The sequence below is a fragment of the Passer domesticus genome, chromosome 7, assembly GCF_036417665.1.
Source record: "Passer domesticus isolate bPasDom1 chromosome 7, bPasDom1.hap1, whole genome shotgun sequence".
NCBI classification, from domain to species: domain Eukaryota; kingdom Metazoa; phylum Chordata; class Aves; order Passeriformes; family Passeridae; genus Passer; species Passer domesticus.
In genome coordinates, this window is record NC_087480.1 from 14738159 (window position 1) to 14762596 (window position 24438).

The 24438-nt window shown below is 42.8% G+C and overlaps 1 protein-coding gene across 4 annotated transcripts in view; it reads right to left on the reverse strand.

The window, feature by feature from the left end:
- Window positions 1-774: 774 nt before the first annotated feature.
- HTR2C (5-hydroxytryptamine receptor 2C) overlaps window positions 775-24438 on the reverse strand; it is a 215878-nt gene continuing 192214 nt past the window's right edge. For 3 of the 4 annotated variants that reach the window (XM_064426977.1, XM_064426975.1, XM_064426976.1), the window contains 2 exons: window positions 15249-15449; window positions 775-4475 (listed from right to left, as the gene is read on the reverse strand). In XM_064426977.1, coding sequence (XP_064283047.1) covers window positions 3643-4475; window positions 15249-15449 — 1034 coding nt within the window. In that variant the 3' untranslated portion in view covers window positions 775-3642. The remainder of the gene's footprint in view (window positions 4476-15248; window positions 15450-24438) is intronic. The other variant, XM_064426978.1, reaches the window with a different exon arrangement.

A 24438-nucleotide genomic window follows, 5' to 3' on the forward strand; every position in this document is an offset into this window, starting at 1 on the left:
GCAAGCCCCTACAGCTCAGGAAGATGCCAGCTCTGAGCTGGGCTGCCCCCAGAGCAGATTGCCCAGTTCCAGTCCAAGGGGGTGGTCTGTTTGCTGGGGCAGAGCCTCTGCCTGTGTGTGCTGTCCCATGGGCAGCCTGCCTGCACGGCTCCATCTGGTTTGGGAAACAAAGCAGCCAGCACATTTCAGCCTCCAACCATTTCCAAGGAACTATCTTCACTTCTTCAGTCCAAATCAAAGCAAAACACTACCACAGACACTATTTGTAAGACAAAACCGTACCTGAGCTGGGATTTGAGGACTCACACAAAGTTTCCAGTAGGTGTTTCCACAAGACAGCCCCAGGCAGGGCTTCTGGAGGCACCACCACAGTTAATGGTTACATCTCAGGAGAAGCAAAGGAGCTGTGGGAACAACCTGACTTTGGTTAAGTTTCACAGAACTAAATCAGTTCTTCAAATTCACATAGTTTTAAAAATTGTAAATTTGAACAGTTGTTCCTGAAGGGGAGCAATTTGAAGAGGGAGAATAATCTATCACTGCTTTCACATTTAACAAGTTTTGGGGTTGGGAATGTTGGGACATCTGCTGACACTAATTCCTGTGATTAAGTACCGGTGGGCCATACTTCAAGTATAGGTCCATATCCTCATTTTTTTGTTATTGGTTTGGTTTTATGTCAGAACATATTTTAACTGGGGACAGATGAAAGAAAGAGAGGGCATGTTCACTTATTTATTTTCTGACAGATCGTGAAAAAAAAAAGAAGAATGGTTAAACCAACAAACTTTCTTTAATAAATTAATAGCAGCATCACAAAACCCTGATGTGAATGACCCAAAGAAAGTTGGGTACGTGACAGTATTTAACCATTCAGAGAAATGCTCTCCCCTGCTGGCTGGGAGGAACACAGGCGCTGTAAGGCAGTCAGTCCCCTTGGCTCTTCATCCAGATGAGAGATGGACATCAGAACGGGTCCAGCTGAGGTTGGCATATTTACAGTTCTGGCGCTGAATTTTTTTTTAAAAACACTTATAAAAATTCTGAAAATTTTCTGTTCAATTCTCATTATTTACATCCAAATATAGCAGGTTCTCTTTTTGCCCATAGAACAGAAGTGGCAAGGGTGACACATGAAAGCTCCCATGCGAAGACAATGCCTGTGTGAACACTTACACTGAGCTCCAGCTGGAAAATGAGCTATTCACACGACTCACACATGTGCTAGAAGCTACTGTAATTCAACTTATTGCTAAATGCTTTCAAATCTGTGGTTGGTTCTGAAAGATAGATATGTATATATGTGTATATATATATAAGTACAAACTCACACGTGTGTGTATATATATATATACATACACACATATACATGTTTGGAAGAGATGTGCTATAAATTCACCCAAAGGGGGGAAATTAAAATGCACTGTGATTTTTTTATTTTTCTGTACTTTTTGAGATAATAAAATCTGTCAGGATAAAGGGCAGTTGCTGAAGGTGCAACTGTGTCTCTGGCCAGTGGTTTTCCTGCTGATTACTTGACCTTTTTGGAGAGGCAAGTGGATTCCCAAGCCTTCAAGCCCATGGTGGTATCTGCAGGCTGGCACATGGAGCAGCTCTGCTGCCTTCTGCAAGCAGTGAGCTGCATTCTGCACTGGGATACCTCATCTGCCTGCAGGGGAGTGCTATGGATTTATCCCAGGAGGGGATGAGGGAGAAAAGATGATCGACTTCATTGCATCATTCTGGGATCAACCCAACAGCAGATACAACCCAAATGTTGTGTTTTAGTAGTGGCCTCAGCAAGGTTGTAGCTGCACACAGCCATGCAACAGCACCTCAAGCACTGGCAGAATTTTCCAGTTCTTCTACAAGTTAGTTTTAATGGAATGAACACAGCAAGCTGAGAGTACAAGCAATTCATGTAAATAAAATGTGATTTATCCATGCCTAGTGTAAGCTTCTGTGTTCTGACAATTATCTTAGCCAGAGGCTGTCAGTGATGCTAAATGCATCTGTGTTAGATGGGCACTGCAGCATCTGTGTAGTAGTTAATGAAGATATAAAAACCTTATGGGTGATATCTGGCATTAGACAATACTCCACATAAGGAAATCTGCATGAGAGGCATCACCCCAGAGGCACAGTGCCAGAAAGACACAGTGCCTTGGAGGGTTTGTGTACAGAGGAATGCAGAGGAAAATTAATTCAAATTATACATGGTGTATATTAAAAGCAGATTACCTAAAATAAATTCATTCCCAATGTGGATGCTTTCATTAAAGATGTAAGTGGTGTTAATATGATAGACTCTAATTTACTTTGGGAGTAAAATGGAATAAATCAAATTTTAAAGTTTCTCCAGATCCATACTCCATGCAGACTAGCTCCAGGTCTGCTTCCCTGCTGTCCCTGGTCACCATTTGCTTTAGAACCATGTCACCAGCAAATGATTCCAATCACATGCTCTGTTCAGCTCTGCCCACCTCCTCCTGAGACAGGAGCAGGGACCTCTCTTACTCCTCTCTCCAGCATTCCCCAGGCAGGCACATCCTGCTGCTCACAGCCTGACCTGGCCAGCACCACACACAGAGAACCTTCTGCTCTGTGCCCAAAGCACTGTTCTGTCACCAGCACTGGGCTGGAAAATAAAAGCAAATGCCAAACCAGCTAAAGAATATCTAGATGTGAGGAGTGAGAAGAGCAGAGATTTGGGCTCTTCCAAAGCCAGAGTGCTCTTCCTCAGACAGGCCAAAGCCCCTGGTCCTCCAGAAATCTGTGAAGGCAGTGCTGGCCACACAGCCTGCTCCACCCCAGAGCTGATGGTTATCTGCAAGACCAGAGGAGGGATTTTAATGGATCCTGGGCCTTCCATTTAGTGAATGTTTGAACTAAATAGCTGGGAATCGTTCTGCCTCTCACACTTCTTCTCCAAGCCTGAGAGTGATCCCAGCCAGGACTGCAAAAAACCACATTCCCTGCCTTTCTTAGGGGAGCCAGAGCCTCCTGAGGGACGGAAAGAAAACAGCAGGATTGAAGAGGGAGCCAGAATCTAACAAAGGTCCCTTGAAGTGCAAGATTGACCCATTATGGCAGAAGCCCCTACACATAACAGGACATGTCTGGCCAGGTGCCTGCATGGCCACTACGCTGCTGTGATGTCTCTCTGCCAGGTTTCTGTAAAGTCTTTACACGGCACAAATAGGGGTGAGGATTTAAAGTATATATTTACTGTCAACTTGAAAAAGAAAGTTATACTGACCAAGTCTAATAGCATGTATTTGATATATAACTATTAACGTGCCATTCTGGACTCCAGCAAATTCCACCTGAGATAAATATTCAGCATTTTTGTTCATGCACTGGAAGAAGAATTCAAACATTTTGTCCATGACATATGCAAAGTAACTAATAGTTCTGATCTAGTATTAACAGTAAATATAGAACCTTAAACTTCACTGCAGTATATTAATATATATTATTTTAAGTACTGGACTGGAAAGACAACTCTTTTTTCTCTTTAAAAAAAACCGAAAGTTTTGTTCAGAATGCAATATTTACACAGTCCTTTGACCGACACTTACATTTTTACACAATATATTTTGGCTACAGATACACCGTAGCAAAGGTCTGTGAGAGTCACTTTTACACACAGCTCACTCGTTCACTTACAACATTACAGCTGTTTATGGAGAGCTCTGAAGTCCCTGGTTGCATCTCAAGGCCCTCCTCAGCTTCATCTAGTTCCATGCTATTGAACTCATTGCCATTTCGATAACTGGTTAAAGTCAGGTCTTTCCCATACAAAGCTGTTGAAGCCACATTCAGACATTGGTTCTGCCGCAGTGCTGATTTTTTCCCAGGCCTGTATTGGCAGCGGATGTAATTGGAGAAAGCCCTGCGGTAGGTTTTGTTGAAGAGGGTGTACACCAGGGGATTGACCCCAGAGCATACATACCCCACCCAAACAAACACATCCAGGAGTTCACTCAACAGGTCTTTATCACAGGCTTCCTTGCAAAGGACAGACATGACATTAGTGATGAAAAACGGGCACCACATGATGAGGAACAAAAAGAAGACAATGCCCAGGACCTTGGAGGCTCTTCGCTCGTTGTTGATGGACTGCATCGTTCCTTTCCGGAAAAGCACCGCCTCCTTATTTACAGGGGAGTTCAAGTGGGAGGCCCCCTCGTGATTGTGAAGCATTGAAATGTTCTCTGTGTTGTTTTCCTTCTTGAGGCAGTTCACGCTGCTCCTCCTCTGCTTGGGCACCTCTCCACACATGAACACTGTGGCCTGTCTCTGCAGCACCTGGACAGTCAGGCAATACGTGATCACCATGATGATGAGAGGGATGAAGAAAGCCATGAAGGATCCAATGAGGACGAAGTTCTCGTCGTTAAGGACACAGGTCCCGTTTACAAACACCCGAGAGTCATCCTGCAAACCAATGACCGGAATAGGCATAGATATCCCTAGGAAAATGAAACCAAAAAGGAGACTGTTACCTTTGGAGACAGGGCTCCAAAGAGGCAGCAGAGACAATGCAGGTCCTGCACGCATTCAGCCCACTGCCTAAAGCTGCTTGGAAGAGAAGTTACTGCTTCCAGGTGAAAGGGAAAACAACCAGCAACATTCCTGGGAGCACAGCTCCAGAGTAGGATGCCCTCTTCCAGGAACAGCAGCAGCTTTGCTGTGCGCCACAGCTCACTCAGTGAATGCAGCCTGATTCCTACTTTTCTAGCATTAATTGGAATTTCATTAACTGGAATTTCTGGGTGTAGAAAAGGCGGTCACCACTCTGCTGTGTTCCACTGACCACTCCATACCCACCAGTTTGAGGGGGGTAGTTTGAAATTGCTGTCATAGGGTAGAAAGGAGCAAATTTTAAAGAGAAAAATTTTTAAAATATGAAAGCACTACAGCAATGAAGACTCAAAAACAAGATTCTTACAGTAATTAAAATAACCCTGACAGAAAAATAGTCACTTTTGCCATGGCATCACAGACACATGAAAACAAAGTTCTGGATCTCAGGGCCGTTGCAGACAATCTCAGTGCAAACAGAAAGTGGTCTCTGCAAGATATCACTCAAATATTTTTCACATGTACTGAGATCCAAAATTCATCCCTTGATCTGTGAAGCTCAGTCCAAAATCAGGACAGACCCAAAACCGTCCAGAAGAAACAACGTATTTTGGAATGCCACAACCTGTGTGCATGGGAAAACAGGTGATGGGCCAGATCTAGTTAAAGCATCATGGGTTCATCTAGTCCTGTCTTGTGTCTTTGGCAAATACCAGAAGTTCAGGACCATGGTACAAAATGGGGCAGCTGTAAGCACTATACTTCAGAAAATTCCCAATCAAGAATTTGCATCCAGATCTCATTTTTAAAATAACCTTTGAGAGATTTATCTTCGTGATACATCTTATGAATCCTTCATCTCATTTCTAACTCCACAATACTCAATGGCATTCAGCTCCTCAAACTCTCTGTTTTTCATCTGAACCAAGTGTTTCTTGCTCATTTAAATTTGCTGCCTGATAATTTCCTTTAACCTCCCTCAATACGTCTACTGTGAGAAGCAGTGAATAATCACTATCTGGTCATCTTTTCCATCTTCTTAATGATTTTATAGACCTGTTATCATCTCTCCTGTCTGACATCTGTTTTGGAACTGAAGAATGCTATTCTATTCACTCTCTCTCCTCATGCCAAACTCGTTCTATGCCTTTGATTATCTTTATTTATCTTTAAGTTCTTTTTTGCCCTTTTAAAGAAACAAAAGAAACCCTGCACATCCGAGCAGCTAGAGAGCAAAAAAAGAATTCTGTGCTCCCCTCCGGGCACCTGGCTGCCATGGAGCACCAGTGGTCTGTGTGTCTGTGGCTGGCCATGCCCTCCTTGAGCTCCTCCACCCAAGAAATAACCAACACTGAGGCCACTGTTGTGCCTGAATTGCTTTTCTGGAGTTGCTGTGAACATCACACGTTCATAAAGCTAATCCTGTGGGACTCTGAATTTCTTAGCAGGAAGAATTACATGCTAAAGAGATTAACCAGGGCATTTTTAACACTCCAGCTAAGTGTTTTTCAGGATTCTGGAGAATTCATCTGCAATTTGTCATTACCAGAAAATTACCATTTGGCAGTAATCAAGGGATGGAATTTCTTCTGAAAATTAAGGATTATAAATGCCTTCTGTGACTGTAGCATGTGTTTTCTTAGCTCAAGTACTAGTTCCAGGATTTGCTCTTCCTTCCCTCTACATGGCAATGCTCATCAGTTCACCTTTGGCAAGGCAGCTGCTTCCTTTCTGGTATGTTACTTGTTATCTTGCTTGTGCCAATTCCCTGCTACTGCAATAACCTTCATCTTATAAACCCATCATTAAAGACATCATCCTAATGCTTTGGCTCCATCAAACCACAGACATTTGGGAAATGGTGGAAGTTAGACTGAGCACTCTCTACACAAAGAAGAAATCGGAATTAGGTCAATGGCATTACACTGTATAATTTTATGCTTTAGCACCCTCTAAAAAACACCTACCCTTTGAAATGAAACTCCAAAATGAATGAAAGTTCATTCATGAAGTAGTCATCCTTTAAGATGGTGTTATTGCTTTAGCCAAATGAGATGAGGTTTTGGGATGTCTTCGCACATAAACTGACATTTATGTGATGCACATAAAGTACATTTGGGAAGAATAACATAGTTCTGGGATATGATGGATAAACAAATCAAGAGCACTGATGGCAGCTTTAAATTCTGAATGAGCATGAGATAGCTCAGCATTAATGACAGGGAATGAGGGGGCAGCTGCTGGAAAAGTGGAAAAATGGAAAAGTGTCTCTCACCTCTCACATAAGAAAGTGAGATTTCAAACTGAGAATGCACAGAAGAAAGAGAGCACCAAATCTTTGCACTTTCTTCAGATTGGGAAAATCCAGTCTGATTAAGAGCAGTAGGAAGAAAGATGCCCTCAGATGAGCAGGCCACATGCTTTGACTCAGCTGTGTGCTGGATTCAGCACTGTTCAGGGGGCAGCACTTCCCTCATCTCTAATGCCTTCCTTCACCTCACACCTCTCCTTTGGAACTCGTTCTTTAATATATGATTTATCACCAATCCACTGCACAATTGAGTCTGAAAGGGAACTAATTCTCTACACACCTTGGGCAACAGGGACTGACTCACAGTGAGAAGTGCGAAAGGTCTCAGACACCTCAGAGGGGCTTCCTTCGTGGGGGATTACTGCAAAATCACTGCTGCCAGCATCCCAAATGCACTAATACCTGCTTGCAGACAGCTCACAGCCTGGCCCTCATTTCAGCAGAGGTGCCTTGATCACCCCTGAGCATTTCCAAGGCTTCTGGACGTGTATGAACACGGATGCCTGCCTGAGTTCTGCTGTTTGAACAAGTACAGAGAAGGCATCCAGCCTCACTTGACTCAAGCAATCCACAGCACTAACAATGCAGATTTAATTGTCCATAATCAAAGAACTGAGGTGGTCACACAATACCAAACTCACCACGGCAGTGCAAGGAGGATGAGTGTCAAATCAGGCAAGAGGCTCTGAAGCTGACTGCTGTCCACAGCCCTTTGTCAGTGCTGCTCTCTGAGCCCCAGTGCAGAGCATTTCCTGAGTTTCTCCCTGACACATTCTTCATCAACAGACAACAGGCTGATGTGGTGAGCTGAAGTCTTCAGCCTCAGAGGCATTTTCCAGTTGTGTCAAATAACCCTTTCTAACTAAGGTGGCAGCAAATTCCCCAAAAGAGGCAGTGCTGCTCCAAAAATTTGCAAGGTTAAAGTGCTGCATATCACAGTGCTCTTCAGAGCAAACTTGGTCCTGTTTGAAGTCTGAGCAGTGCCTGGCACATCTGGATTTGCCCCAGCAAGAAGAGACAACCAACCACTACCAACCAGTAAGCCAAAAACCAAGTCCCTGCCCTGGGCACCCTTCTGCCAGGCAGCAGCTTGAGCAGGACATCCCTTTACACCACAGCAGAGAAGGTGAATGTGATTTTTTTTCCTCTTTTAGCTTCTGTTTGACAGAGCAGCAGGAAGCCACAGAGAGAGGGATCCTCTGGATTACAAATCCAATTACAAGGGTTGTCCTAATTGCTGCCTGTCAGCTTTAAAGATGTCCTTAAGCCAGCAGAAATGTTCACCAAATGGGGATGAGATGATACTGTGGGCACAGAGTAACAGATGCTCTTCACAGGTTTTAAATTAATAAAACAAAACCCAAATGACTACAAATACAGATTTATAAAATATTTACTAGAGGAAAAAGTTGGCTAAAATGTCCAAATTTATATTCACAGATACTTTGACTTAAATGCAAAACAATACATTTTTTGTGTTTAATACCTTGTTTTCTTCAGTGAAAGCCCAGGAGCCTGACAGACATTACAGAGATTACTGAATAACTGTGTCTTTGATGGTTATTTCCAATAAAAAAGGGAGTAATTTCCACTCTTCTATGAGAACACATTTTCTCCAAGGACAACTACCTAACTAAAGAAAACACAGGCATATGGGTTTACTCTGTCTTTCCGTGTGTGGAATTCTCAGGGCTGAATACAAAAGTGGTCACATTTTGCTGCAGCTACATGAGCTTGGGAAGGCCAGGGACCACCTCTCCTGGTGTCAGCACTGAATTCAAAGTCTGCTGTGTCCATGGGAAGAGCTCTGCTGCTGCAGGTGGCTTTGGACCTCACTGCCACTCTCCTGACATCTACAGACAATTGAAAGGAGAAAGCAAAGAGAAAGCTGTGTGCCAAACAAGTCTGTGGCTGCCACAAATACACCACTGTAAAAACAAGAACACTGCTGAACACTACATATTCAAATCTATGTATTTAACCCCATATTTAACTAAACATAAGTGAAAATAAACCTCATATTTAAACTAAAACAAATCTGTTTCATTTTTTAACTGCCTCACAAAGTTCCTGAACATTTCTCTCATTCAGACAAGCAAACCCCACTAGCCAACAGCCTCCTGACTTGCAGTGTGCAAGAAAAGGCACTGGGTTCAGAAACCAATGCTCTTCAGAGGAAAATTGAAGAATGTTTGCTTCTGAAGTGTTCGAAATCACTAAAATTCCATATTGTCCCCATATTTCAGCAGACTAACTGCAGTGCCTTTCATGTACTAATATTGCAACAACGCCTCTTCAGGGCAGGATTAGGTGTAGTTTTACCTGACCATTCCAATAAAACAATTGTGCCAGCCTTGTATTGGTTGAAAGCCAAAGATAAAAGGGGGATGAACTTTGAAGGATCTCCCTGCCCGCAGCAAGCACAACTGCAAACAGATAAAAGCCATTAGTGACTGTGCCTGGATGAGCTGCTGACCTTTACTCAAACCTTGGGAGACACTGAGCAACCTAAGCCAGATGGAAAACCAGCAAACAACAGTATAAGACAGAAGAAATAAATTATTTTCCCACCTGCCCTTCTATTTTGCTAAATTACTTCTGTTGGTTTGCACAGTGTTTCTGACTGTGCATTTGAAGGAGGGTGATGAGGATCCTGCTCACACCAGAGCTGCTGCCAGGGCTGGGCTGCCCCAGGCAATCCAGCAGTGATGGTGCTCAGAACCTCAGACACAAACAGCAGCCTCCCCCTTGCTCATGGGAACAGATCTGGTGGGATGGCCAGGCTAATTTCTGTCAAAATTCTTCAAATGCACTGTCACCATCTGCTGCTGTCCCAGGCAAAATCTTTCACTGACATCTAGTGACAAGATCAAACCAATCCAAGCACCTTGAAATCACCTCAAATCCCAAGGTACTTTCCTTGCTATGAATTCAGCTTGTTATCAGCCAATATGTTCTTCCTCACCTTGATAACTTTTGGTACTGTGCTGGGGAGATCAACGACCCTCTTGGGAATCATGGAACAAGCTCTCAATCAAAAAAATGTCTTTAGATAAAATAACTTTGTAGACAACTCAAACAAGAGGGAAACAGGCACCTTAGTGTTTTGCTCTAAGTTATAAAGCAAATATTTCTGTCTCACCCACGACCAGAAGGCAGGTCTGAAAATGAGCAGAAGCCAGCCCTTCTGCTCCACAAGAACTTGCAGCCCAGCTTGCAATGCTAATGCCACCTCTGCACTCTGGTGAGGCAATCAAAAGTTATCAGACCACCACCACCACAGCACCTCTGCCTACATGCCAACCAGCTATGATCCCCATGCTCTCAAGAGAAGAATTTTAGTCAAACTTACCCTGTCACACATTCAGTGTCATATATAAAAAGGCAAAAAAATTTAAAATACATTAACACAGTATATTTTAAATCTCCCAAATCTGGAGAGATATTAACCTCCCTTAGGCTTTACTAGTATGCAACCATTTTTCTCAACAATATGTGTGGTTGCTGTCCTGTTAAGGCAGTGTTCATAGTCAGGAATGTGTATGTTTTTCCAGGAACTGGAGGGTGCCTGTCTAACCTTTGCTTTGCCAGTAACAGTGGTTTCAGCACTGCTTCCTTGTGTCCAAGTGATGAGCACAGAGCCTGTCTGCTTAGTGGGAAAGGTTTGAGCAAAATCCCAAATGAACACATTTTGACCTTCCATGTGTTGTCTTCTTCACTAGCAGTGGTTTTGCCCCTTTTTTCCATGAAATCTGTGCAGAGGTTTGTGCTAACTTGAAGCCTGCAAAGAAATTCCTGGGGTTGTGGTTTGATCCCAAAGCATGATCCCCCAGGAGCAGCTACAGCCCAGCACAGAGCAAAGGGTGCCAGGAGCAAACACATCCCACCAGCACAGGAGCCATGGAAACGACTCTCTGAGCAAGCCCCTGGCCCCAGAGACACTGGTGGGCAGAAATGCAAACAGAACCCTACACGTGCTCTGGAACTGTGACCTCAGGGAGGCTCTGAGAGCTGTTCCAGACCCCTTTTTCTCCATGCACAACCTGCCCTCAGCACATCCCCCTGCCCTAGGAGACCACAGTTCCTTTTGGAGCAACAGTGCCTCTCCAGGGATGTTCCTCAGGCTGAGGATTGTCTGCAGTGAGAGAGGGGAAGGCTTAGCTGGTACCTGGGGGCTCTTGAAGGACATCATTAGAGCAGCTTGCAAGCATGAGGCTGCTCAGCCCCTGAAAGAGACAAACACTCAGGGCAGAAGCAAAAAGCTGTGAGATGTAAGTTCACTTAGTCTGAGATGAGTGTTTACTGATCCTCACAGCACACATTCATACTTTTCATACTCTTCCATATTTCTATAAATAGATCTCCTCAATAAAACAATGAAGCACTATGAAAGTTAAATGAGGATTTAAATTTGATTTTTAAACCTTAATGGTTTATCGTATACACAAACCTCAGGTTCCTCCCTGAAATCAAAATTATAATCTCATTAGTGAGTCAGAGAAAGAATGAAAATGTTTTCAAACATCACACACACACAGACACACACACAATTTGTGGCATCTGCATATGGCACTGACACACAGAGCAAAATTTAAAGGATAGCCCTATCTTGGTCACTTATGAACTAAATTGAATTTACACTGCTTGTGAGAATGTGAAACTGTGAGCTGGAAAATTGGTAGCATGTGTAATTTCAGCACTCTATAGCAAATGACCAAACCTTGAACACACCAGGAAGCAGAGGAAAAGCCCTTCCAAGCATATATTTGGGTCACAAGGAACTGCAGAATTAAAATGTTTCAGTTATTTTTATATCAGAAGCAATGTGTATGTACCTCCCCATCAATGAAGTGCTTTCATTCGGATTTTCAAAGGGATATTTTGTTTATTGTAACGTTACCCAGTTAACACTTTCTCCTGTATGAGCCAGTGTGCTCCAGGGTTTGGCCGGTTCCTCACATGCTGAGCCCTGCATGGGGATCTCCACTCACCTTCCCCACAGCAGGGCAGAGGGGCTGGTGAGATGGTCAAGTCCCCAAGTTACTGCTGAAAACTTTGAAACTACACAAAGCCTGAAATCTTGAAACAATACCAAGATTCTGCCAGCAGGCTGACACCTAAAATTGATTTTTATTTTCAATTGTGAGGATATTTCTGTTGCCTGTGTTTTGATTCCAGCCTCAGCACAGTGCTATCTACCACAAAACTAATTTTTACAAGCCCAGTCCTTCACAGCAGTCACTTTTTCTCTAAGTGAAGACAAAAATCTTGCTCAAGTTATGTTTGCTAAAGCACAGAACAACTGTCTGTGATATACTTTAATCTGGAACAAAGAGATTCTTTGTGAATAGGTCTGGAAAAGACCTATTCACAAAGAAATTTTCAAGAGACAGGAGGACTCTGTTATGTTCCCCTACTTTAAAAGCTAATCAGAAGTTTAGGCTTCTGCACCTTGACAAATTTGTAGTTTAGTGAGCAAAGAATCTCTTTTATATTTTGCTGTCAGCATTAACATTTCAGAAAAATGGAATGCAAAAGCTACCAAATTAAGATAAAGTACATGCTTTTTACTTTTTATTTTGAATTCAGATTCAGAAACTGAATTCAAGATTCCTTGCATGGAATGCATTTAAAAGTTTCTTCATCTGAAGCAGGATTTAGGAATTGCAAACTGACCAGCCTGCACTTAAGTGCTGCTTTGAATTTGTTGCTTAATCACAAACAGAAATGCACAAATTCTTTTGTGACAACACCAAAGTGAGGATGAATTCATTTAACCTATTTCGTCCTCCTTAAATTAGCACAGGGTTTCACCAAGCCTTTCCAAGTGACAGGGAAGGTAGTTAAGCACCAGAAAACAGCAACAATACACTTTGAGTGAGTTCTCTTTCATTCCATGCTTGGTTTATTCCCGTGTCTGCCACATCTCTAAATTCATTTATGAACTACAAATAGTTAGGCTAAAATGAGCTAGATACATACCAAGAGTACTTTTCTTTCTCCATTTAATGCAACCTACTACATTAGGTTGTAAAAGTAAAAGGGTAAGCCCTATCATATGCACTGTGGAGGAAGTCTAAAAGCATTTCAGTGCCTGAACAGACTGTCTGAGGAGTGTGGATTCTGCCTGTATCTTCAAAAAAATGGATGCAAGCAAAGGCTCTCCTAGGTCAGCAGTAACTGCATCAAAGAGAACAAACTGAACATAAAGCCCAGATGTGCTGCACACGCTCCCAGCTGTGATCCTACCACAGGAGGCACACAGGCACAGCTGCACCCCGTGTCCTTTCCAGCCTGCCCAGGGCAGCCCCCCACAGCTCTGTGCACCACAAACATCCCACAGAGCAGCTGCTCACAGCTTCCTCCTGAAGAATTTGGGGTGCTGGGGAACAGCTGCAGCACCCATTGTCTTATGGAGGGCTGACAAAGCATGTGTCTTGTGGAAAAGTGCCATTCCATCTCCTTTCCAAGCTGTGTCTTGTAAGCTTCATTCTTTCACCTGTTTGACATCCTATCCAGTGCAGAGTGGTTAAACACCTCCTGGGGGAGCTGGGTAGGGGGGAGGTGTTTGCACTATCCAGCAGCACAGTCACCTCACCTGTTCTGGCTCAGGTACCTTTTTCCTTGGGTGCAGCAGAGGTCACAGTGTGCCTGTCTTCCATCGTCATGAACCCAATCCTCTCCAAACAGCTCCATGAAGAGACTGGCATGTGTCTTTACTGCTTGGTCAGGCACCAGATTTCCTTACCAGTCTGCTGACTCAGTGAGCCCTGCATGAAGTACTTACTTTTTCCCTTGGACTCAGAGTCCAAACCACAACTTGTTCCTCAAGGCGCCAGTGCAGGCAGCCACCTTCAGCACTGGCAACATTTCTAAGGATACGTCAGCAACATCTAAGGCAGTGCAGGCAGAAATATTCAAGTTAGCTCCAAAAATGGAAGCAGAACAGTTTTATTGCCCAGTTTTATATTGGTTTTGCAATGTGATTTATACATCTCAGCTGGGGGGTTGTCTATCAGCTCTCCCTCTGTGTTCCAGTGCGACATGGATCTCAAATTCTCTGCTGATTCTGAACTGCCTGTGAAAATCAAGCCCACGTAAACTTGTCCTCATGTGACTGCTCTTATGTACTGAATTCATCAGCTTTCTTTCCCATGTCAAATAGAGAGCACAGAGAGTTTAAAATAATAGTAATAATAATTTTTAAAAAATCTGAAATTAATTGATTAAACCAAATACAATTTCAATGTGGATTATATTACCTAGGGGAAATGTAGCAGGCCTGTGACACATGAAAATTTGTTTCTAATAGATATTCTTGTTATATTCATGAGGAGAAAAAATATATTTTCCCTAATTTATCATTTTTTGTTTTTTTCCCATAGCCTTTTCCCAAGGCAAGCTTCTTCAAAATCAGTCCCTGTAGCACCCAGACATCCAGAATCATATTCCACTTCTAAAACAGGCAAAAACCCAAGAGAAATTCAAATACCTGGAACATGCTTTTCCTTGCAGTACAGCACTGAAAGCAAAAACCACTTCATAAAATAGAAATTAAATGTTAAATCTCTGTAGGACTGCATTTTAAACAAGCACAAAAGGCAATACAGCAGATGGAAGTGGTCATACAATTCTGCCCCTGCCTCAAATGTGTTTTTTTAAACACATTTAAAGAGTTCTACAAAATTTTTTTTCTCCACATAATTCTCAGTATCACAGAGTCATCTTGCCATCATTTTGTGTTTTGTTCCCTATTTTACTGCTGTTTCATTTATTGTGCTTTATCAAAGTAATACAAACATGTCTTCTGTTATGCCTACTCCTCATTTACTAAGACATCAAACTTGCTAGCTCAGTACCAGCAGCAATCCAGCTGTGGCAGAGAGCAGCCTGGGCTATAAAGGCTGAGCAGGAGCAGTAAACACCTCGCTGACAGCCTGCCTCCAACCCTGGGCATCTCCACTTAAACCATTACCAGGCCTTGAGAGAGTTTCACCGCAGCGACCGCAGCGCAGCCGCGCGCTCTGAGCTGGCCGGGCTCTCCGTGCCGGGCTGTGCTAATGCTGTTTTCTGCTCTGTTTACACAGCAGTTTTACAGCACCACTTGTCCGTGTTATTGCTGTTATCTGCACATTGACAGGGACACAGCAGCAGTGGAGAGGGGTGGTGCTCTGAAAAATGACTGCTCCCACCAGCTGCAAGGAAAGGCTTCCATTTCCAGTTATTCTGCTCAGGCATGCAGGCCAGGGAAATTAATTTGAGTATCCTCTTAAAAAAAAAAAAAATCCTAAATGAAAATTGGAGTAACACTATTATTCATTCAGACACAGTCAAGAGCCACGTTGCTTACCTATGGATATGGTCCAAACTGCAGCAATTTTCATAATGGCCTTGGTGCGGGAATTGAAGCGGCTGTGCTCAATGGGATTGCGAATTGCTACGTACCGATCAAGAGAGATGGCACAGAGATGCATAATAGATGCAGTTGAAAAGAGCACATCTAGGGAAATCCATATAGGGCACAACTGTTTAGGCAAAGGCCAAGCATAATCTGAAACATAGAGAGAAAAGAAATGAAAGGAAAAAAAGGAAAGGAAATAATTTGGGAAGCTAGGCCATAATTTCTGAGAAACCGTTGGGATATTTTAGGTCTGTGACACCAGTAAGGGGCACGTGCATGAGGGGTGGTCAGGAAACTTCTCGTGGGACTTCTCTAGAACTTCCTGGCTCTGGACACTCCATCAACCCACATAGCCAGTTCCCACACATCTGGTTTCTGTGACCAGTAACTAAAGGGCAGTGCCTGCAAGTGACCATTTTAGCACTCTTCCCCACTCTTAACCTTTCTTCCATATCTTTACAAAATCAAATGTTACATTCCTTTGTAACTTGTTCATCACATTGTTTTCATGGATTGCAAAGAACTTTGTGGCATTAACTTGACTCAGATCCTTTTTAAAACTCCCTTGACATATCTGTCTCAGCTTCTGTCTGCTGAGGAGAAAGGTAGCAGACAGTTTTTGTGCAGTCTAACACATAGCTAAATGACACTACTTCACCTTTTCTCCCCAGGCAGTGTGCCTTGATATCAAAGGAATACTTGCCTCCTTACAGAGCTGCTGGGACTGAGTGGCTGAAGTTCAAAAACTGTTTTGAAGGTAGAGTGGGGTGTTATTCTTTACAGAAACTATGTTAGCAAACAGACCAGACTCAATAGCCACATCTGACAGCAGCTGGCACACAGCTCATTTGGGTGCCTTCACTTGTTAAACAGTTTACTCAGTGCTGAAGTACAGCTTGAGAATAAAAGTGACCCAGAAAGATCCTCAAAGGCCACTGATACTTAAATCAAAGCTCAGAGAAAATTGATTTGTGAATGATACCCCCACATCAGTGTTGAGAATGGATTCTGTGAGATCAATAACATGTCCTGCCAAGCTCTGGGCTTCTTATCAAAACAAATCAAGAGTATCTATAGCAGCTGAAAACATGAGAGACTTCATAATAGTTGAATAATGAATTCTTGTGTCCTCATTCAGAACATGAATGTCTAAAGCAATCTTGAAGTTTACCCCAAGGATCAGAATCATCATTCTGCAGAATCAATGTTATATTAAGAATGGTGTAGCTCCATCCTACTGATCTCAAATGGAAAGGATGAAACATTAGTCTCAGAAATCAGTTTGAAACAAATTACCCAGCCAAGAGAGACCCAGGATACCTTCATGCAGAAACCTGAGATTAACTGAACCAGAGTAAATTATTATGAGATGTCCCAGAGAAGCCGAGGAACCTTTCACAAAGAGCACAGCAGAAGGAGATGGACACATTAGTTCATTTTACCAGTGGGAAACAAGCAGATGAAGTGCTAAGTATTCACCAAACCCACACAGCCAGGCCTCAGCTCTGGGGAGATAAGCCACTCATTTCAGGGAGTTTGCACCGTGTCTATTAAATGGACTGTGAGTGGACTGAAATCCACAGCAGCAAGCATTTGAGAGGTCCCTTCAAAGGGAGCTAAGTAAAGCACTTTGTGGCTGGTGCATCTTTACTTTAAAAGGCACCTCTGCTGTACAAATGAATAGAGCTTGATTAAATATGACTCAGCCCCTTTATAACACTAGGATCAAATTCTCTGCCTCTTGCTCACTTCACACTTTGTTATAGCTGAGGACATCGTTGCCATCAGCCTGCAATTGAGCTCAGAGCTGCAGCTAACACACCTTGGATTTGCTGGGTGATTCCTCAGGGAATGCTCTGGGGAAGAACAAGTCAGAGATCCTACAAGTGGTATCTGTGCTCCCTGCACAGCCCCAGGGTGTCTCTGCCAAGCCACACTACAGCACATTCAGCACACTTTACCCCTCACTACTTCTCAGAGCTGCCAGAGCCAGCTTTGTGCTGATATGAGCCACGAGCACAAAGCCCCAGGTGTGCCCTGATGGAGGGAGCAACCCCTGGCATCTTGTGCAGCCTGACCATGACTGTGCAGCAGCCTCTGCAGAGGGGAGCAGTGACATTGATGGCTACTCCCCACATCAGGCAGATGGCCAGGAAACCCCCAGTGGCTCCAGAAAAAGACAGCCAGCCTCCAGGCTTCCTGTGCGTGGGAGCCTCTCCAGGCTGAGCCGTGGTGCTGCAGCGGGCACAGTCTGATGCCTGACATTTGCTAGACCTGGAAGAGGTTTCTACAGCAACCACCTTTTCAGCATTATTGAATGATGAACATCCTCTCTTAGCTCTTCCTTCAAGCTATCCAAACACTTCCAGTGACTGATTCCCCCTGGAACAACTTCTGCTAGAGAAGTGAGCTAGCACACCTCCCAACCCAAGAGCTCCCAGCAGCAAAGGCTGTGAGGAGAGGAGCCAGCACCTGCTGCCAGCCCTGGCACTGCAGGAGCCACAGACACCAACACACCCAAGCCATGCTGCCCACAACCACTGCCCAGGCAAACTGGCTGGATGCTTTTGAAGATAAATTCCAAATCCTGTTAGTTCTTCCTGTCCCAGGGCTCTCCATTACATTTCCAGCTGAACAGCCACGAGTAGACATTTTACTTTCTAAAATGTTTCCTAAAATGATCTGCAATAACAAAATGTCACTCTGGAAATGTGTAGAATGGCAGCTTGTAACACATCACTGTAGCTCGATAGGAAGGGCATAATATATATTCTAGCTCAAAATGTAATTATTTTTAAGTAAGCATGGTGCGTGCCTTTGAAAAACACCTACACAGCCTACAAAGCCAGTAATTTGTAAAAAAGGAAAAACAGCTTTATTCTAATTCTGTTTTGAATAAATGTACAAAACATAGGAAATGTGCCCTGTGACTGTGCCAAGATGCAAACAAGGATTAAAAAAAAAATCTGTTAACGATGTTATACCTTTAAAACAATTTTATCCTCAGAAACACTCTAATTACAGAGGGTAACATTTCTCTAATTTGTTCTTTTTTCTCTTATTTCATTTACAAAGAATAGCAATTACCCTATATTTAGAAGAGCAGATGACTGAGTGAAATGAATTCTTGGGCCCCAGCAACTCTAAGATGTAGTAATTGCATTTCCAGTGGAAAACATTCATCTCAGTCCAAATTTGGCTCCAAGAATGAAACAGTGCTAAACACCTGCATAAGCAAAAAACCAAATTTTCTGTAACAACCACTGATTTTTGTACCTTGAATTAATCTGAGCCCTTAAAATAATATATTTAATGCACTGGCAAGTAGACCAGTGTAGATAGGTAGATAGAAGAGTGCTGAAGGGAATTAAAGGAATGCAACAGATCAAAACAGAAGTTGGTATTTCTTTACATGCATGTAATCAAACCACAGATTTTTTTGCCTCCTGATATTTTGTGGATGGTAGAAATTTACACTGGCCAAATTCACAGAGGAAAGTGTATAGAAAACTATAGCAGTAATATTACTTTGAGGCCAGTGTTAGTTTCTGGCTCTGATCAGAATAAAATCAGCATGTAAAAATCCTTGCAAGAAGGAAACTTCTGCAGAATATTGCTTCAGCCTCTAGGACTGAATAGCATCTCATGGCATCTGTGGTTGATGTAGTTCCTCACAGGACACATGGGACAAGCACTCATATTTAACCAGAAGTCATCATCCCCAGGTGGGATTTCATCTCCTGCCCCAGGATGAAAAAGCAAACCACAGTTTCTGCGTGTCACTGAATAACTGAGATGAGCACAAACTGCTGGCAGAAAAACAAAGAAACTCAAAGGCATTTTGGCAAAGTCGCAGATCATCTCTGTGTGTAGTTAATTTGCTGTCAGATAAGAGCTCCTTACATTTTTTGTGTTTTTCATCAAGAAAGATGGCAGCTATGAAACTGAGTCACTTTTGTCAGAGGCTTTATGCATATGGGTAAAAATTGTTGCTTAGCACTGTTATAGGCATTGTTCAGTGCATGAGAGACAGAATTATCAGCTACTGTAGAAGGAGGTGACTGAATAATCCAAAACACAGCAACTTGAAGCAAAATTAATTAAGTCAAATGGCAAAACAGAATTACTCCAGATTGTAGGAGAACAGTTGTACAGAAAAAGAAGGGAAAAAAAAAGTCTCTTTCTTGTACATGTTCAGTACTTCTACAATGCAATCTGCTCCAGGATATCTCCTGGGAAAATCTAGTATAACACCTAGAACAAATCTGGAATAACAGCAGCAAAATACCTGCTTACACAACAATAAAGTGAAGAATTATGTAAAATTAATCTCTGTATCTTCAAGAGTTTTTCATTAGAAACTCACAGCAATCTGCATCAATTATTTCTTTTCCAGCCATGAACAGGAATTTGGAAAAGGTTTTAACACATATTTGTTGTGTTTAGCCAGTGCCTTGTATCTATTGGGATGGATAAAAGGATAAAAACCATCCTTCAAAATGACACAGGAAAAAAAAAGGTATCTTTTGTCTCATTATGCCATTTGACATATATATACCTATATGCACACTATATATATTCCAAAATGAGCAGAGTGCCCCAAGCAATGACACAGCTCACTTGGGTTTCTTGCAGCAGCAGACAATGCAAACAGCAACCCAGGACAGACCCCAAACCTGTCACTTTCTGAGAGGTTTTGCTGCTTTTGAAGATTCTTCCACACATCCCAGGGAAACCCACTGTTGTGGTTTGTAGAATAAAGCCTACACTTTCCCACTGCTTTTTACCCCCACTGCACCATTGATGCAACTGCAGAACTTTGTACAAACCAGAGTTTCCAGTGTTCACTTTAAAGTTTCATAGCTGCCACAGGCTTTACAAAAATAGAAAGCAATTACATACAGTCTTAACATTATTGCATTGCATTATTCCCAAGGGAATGAAAGAATTTAAATTATTCTCTTCTCTCTCTCTCTCTCTCATCTAGGAAGTAAAGCATTTCTAAGTCTGAAATACCACATCAAGGAAGAGTAAGGCTACGTTATCTCTTTTCTGCTAGTTTGTTTTCCTCAGGTTTACATAGACAAATGACTCAGAGACATCCATATCACTCTGAGAGTCACACACCTGAGAGTGCTGAAAATCTCCATTGTGCCCAAGAAGTACAGAACATCTGATCCTCCACAGCCATCAGTGTTTACCACTGTCCACAGAGGGGCTCAGGGACATGCAGCCTCCTGGCTAAAGCAACAGCTGATCTCAGGGGCAGCACTGCCAATCCTTTTGATTTTATCAGTAGAGTGGAATTTGAAGTTTTTCCAATATACTTAACTCCTGGGCACCAAGTTACATGAGAAATTATGTTTACCTTTAAGTTTCTAGTGTGCATTTTTCTAGAGGAAAAAAAGGCTGTCCTAAGGCTATCTGGATCTCTTAAACATCACATGTTCCAGCCCAGCCAAGCACAGGGACATAATCTACACACAAAGAATGATGGTGACTTTCAGGAGAAGGACTCTGTTCTTCAGTGCTGCAAATGCAAAAAGGCTTGAGTGTCCCAAGGGGTGCTGAGCAGAGGATGGGCTCTCAGGTGATGGGATGGCCAAGGGAATGGAGGAAACCACCAAGCAAGAAAAGCAGGGGCCCCTGTGTCCAGGCACAGCATTGGAGACATCACTGCTGGCATCCCACACTTGGCTTGAACATCTGTGAGTAGAAGATGCCATAGAGCAACACCACACTAAGGATTTATTTGGATCTGAGCCACTGCTCACATCCAGCTGGGTTGTGACACTCTTCCTGAGCTTTGGTTTTCCTCTGAGCTATTTGTTTTTCAGCTCCTGGAGCTGTCAGCATGGCAGAGAGCAGCAGGAAAAGGGCATGGAGCAGCGTGGTCTCCTTTGGAACCCCTCACCACTGAGGGAAACTCTAGAGGAGCTGAATGTGCCTCCAAAGATATTTTGGTTCTTGTCTCACAAGTTACAGTGATTAATTGATGGGACTGTATTTTACTGCAAATTAAACAATTGCACTCACATGCTGTTTTAAGAATTTTAGCTGTTAGATTTTCCTTTCTATCCAGTATTGCAATGACTTGCAGTCTTGACAGAATGTGTAAGAAAGAAGGAAAATTAAAGCTAGAACAGATATAATTATCTGAGCTAGGGAAAGGTTGCTTGAATACCATTTAAGTAATATTTTAAATGCAAGAAGCCAGCTCTCCATACACTATACTTTAAACAACCCTGTTAATAAATGGGATGTTTGCTAAGAACCAAACCTAGTGAATGTTGTTTTCATCCCAATGTCAGCATCTCTTCTCTTATGGAAATATAAAATAATTCTGGTGCAATTTGTCATTCCATAAATCCATGAGTTATATTGATTTCTTCATTTATTGACAGAGACTAAAATTATGTTTGAGGCCAGAGGATAAATTTCTAGGCTCAGTACTGTTCTCTGCTCACAGCTGAAGCATCTGTAGTTGCATCTGGAATTTTTGCATTGAGTGATATGGACAGTTAATGGAGCAATGGCACAATTAATTGAATTGTTTCATCAAGTTCATATGAAAGGTTCCTTCCAGCCTTTTAACTCCGAGAGAGCTATGATCTTTTCACACATTTCTGAGCTACATGTTCTTCATAGTAATTGATCTAAATGAAACCACTGCCTAATAAAATATCCATAACAGTAAACATTTTCTATCCACTGATGTTCTGTATGCCAGCAGAGCACCAGGAGAGCATCCTCTCCTTCAGTTTCCTTCATGCAGCTCATAGATCAGCCTTCACCTGTTATTTAAACACGTAACAAAACAACAGTTGAATGAGCACCATGCTGGAGAGTAAGCCCACAAGCAAACACAGACCTCACACAAATACCTTCTAAACAGGAGAATATAAATACTGTCAGATAATCTGTCTCGTAACAAAGTGCACAAACGTGTCAGTAACAGGTGGTTTTCCCCGGTTCTGATGAAATTGAGAAAGATCCATTATCACAAGAAATAGCTGCCAAAGCATACAGATCATTTGAGGAAACTAAAATTCAGAACTGAAAATGATGTGGCATTATTAAATTACAGCTGACTGCTGAGCACAAGGCATCTGCTTGAACTCAGAGTTCCTAATACCAAATCAAGTTTTTAAACTCTGCCTCAGTCCTAGGACTGGCTCTAGGCTAGGGAAAGGACACAAAACCAAAAGTGCATTTTTGGGGGATGGGTTATTTGGGGTTTTTTCAGCATAACTCAGTGGCAATTCAGATGTCTGTGCTATGCTGACATCTGCCTGGGAGCCTACATGGGATTAATCCTCTTTCTCATCTCGGGCTCCCTCCTGACAATGCAGCTGGACAAACTGGCCCCCAAATTGTGATAAAATACCTGATATCAGTAAGAGATAAAATATTCCTTGGATATAAAGGGTTTCTTATTCAGAGAACACAGATCTGTCATCTTTCACTAGCCAACATTTTTACTAAATCTTCCAGGAAGATGACAAATTTGATAAGAATTTACATACTCACTGCAAACTTTGTTCTGCAAACCAGCAGTGCTGGCTCTGAGCATAGGATGCAGATGTTTGGTCTGCTATACCTGGCATGTCCATTCAGTATTTTTCCCTATGTCTTGGGATATAGAGCATGATGTCAGATCTGCTGTTTGAAAAGTGTCAGTGATTTTGCCTCCCTCTTGCTGCAGGCTGCCTGATGTGCCCAGGATGTGATCCTTGCTTTGGCCCCTGTTCAGTGCAGCCCTGCACCTGCACCAGCCCTGTGCCAAAGCAGAGTGTAACCCACACTCAAGAGCTTCAGGGAATTTAGGGATATTGAAGGATTCAGTGAATCAGCTTTCCCATTAGGGACAGTGGGTTAATGCTCTGCTGCACTTCATGCCAGTGTGAGGCACAGTTTGTTAGTTGAGGTCAAAACCCAGTACAAGCAGTTGTTGAGACTGATGCTGGCAAGAAACCACTTCAGCCAAAGGAAAGAAGCCATATTTTGGTCATGCTTAGAGATAATCATTTTCATTCTTGACATTTCTCAGGATTTGCAAAACACATTCCACATTTAGCTTCCTCCAAGGAAGCTGATTCCTCCAGCTCTGATTCTAAGTGATTAAACAGGTAGGAATGCCAGTGTGTGAGTGTTCCACAGCAGCCACTGCCAATAGCAATTATTTGGAGGTTGCTAAGAAGCCTGGAAATTCTGGTCCTCATCCTTAGTGCCATCTACTGTCCTGCTGTCACTGCATCCCTTGGATGCACACCTCTGATGCCCTGTGAAGGCTGACCTAGAACAAAGACTAGACAGAATTAAAGAATAAAGTAGGGGTTTATTAAAAGGCCTCAATGGATGCACCTGGGGCAGCACAAGAGCCCAGCCAGGGCAAAACCAAGATGAACCAAAATGGTCACAAAATCCCTGACTGGTCACGGGGTCTCTCACTTTTATAAGTTCTGCTCCATTTGCATATTGGAGTTAATTGTCCAATTACAGCTTTAGGCCATGAATTCCCATCCTACTTGTCTTTCTCTCTTCATTCCATGTTGTTTATGCTCTTGGGCCTGAGATTTGGATCATTTGTCCTTGGTCCCCAGCTAGAGAAGGAATTGTTTTGTTTCCCTACCCTGTGCAGAGAGCTCACCATCCCCTAATATGAATCTGAGAAGTACACACTAAAGCAGCACAGAATCTGAAAAATATAAAAGCTAAAACCTGAGGCAAGTTAAAACCTGAGGCATCACCTCCCACTTGCAAAGCATTTCTGCCCCTGTGCCCAGACCTCTCCTGACCGAGAACACACTTTTCATTACAGCAGAAATGTCAGGCTGGAGCTCAGCACACAGGGAACAGCACCCTCAGGGCTCTCTCAAGGGAATAATTTGCTAATGAATGCTGTTCCATGTGCAGTAATCCCAAGGAAGTGTGTGAGCAAGTGAGCAAGTGTCACTTCTCTAGCAGTTTGTTGATCACCATGTACCAGCTCAGCAGAGAAATCTGTGCAGGTGCAACCTGCCCCAATTAAAAGGCAGCACAATAAAGGATCATGGCCATTGCCTAAAACAGGAGTGGAGGACAACTCATCCTGCATGTAAACAAGAGACAGGCATTTAATTAAAGAACTCTAACAGTA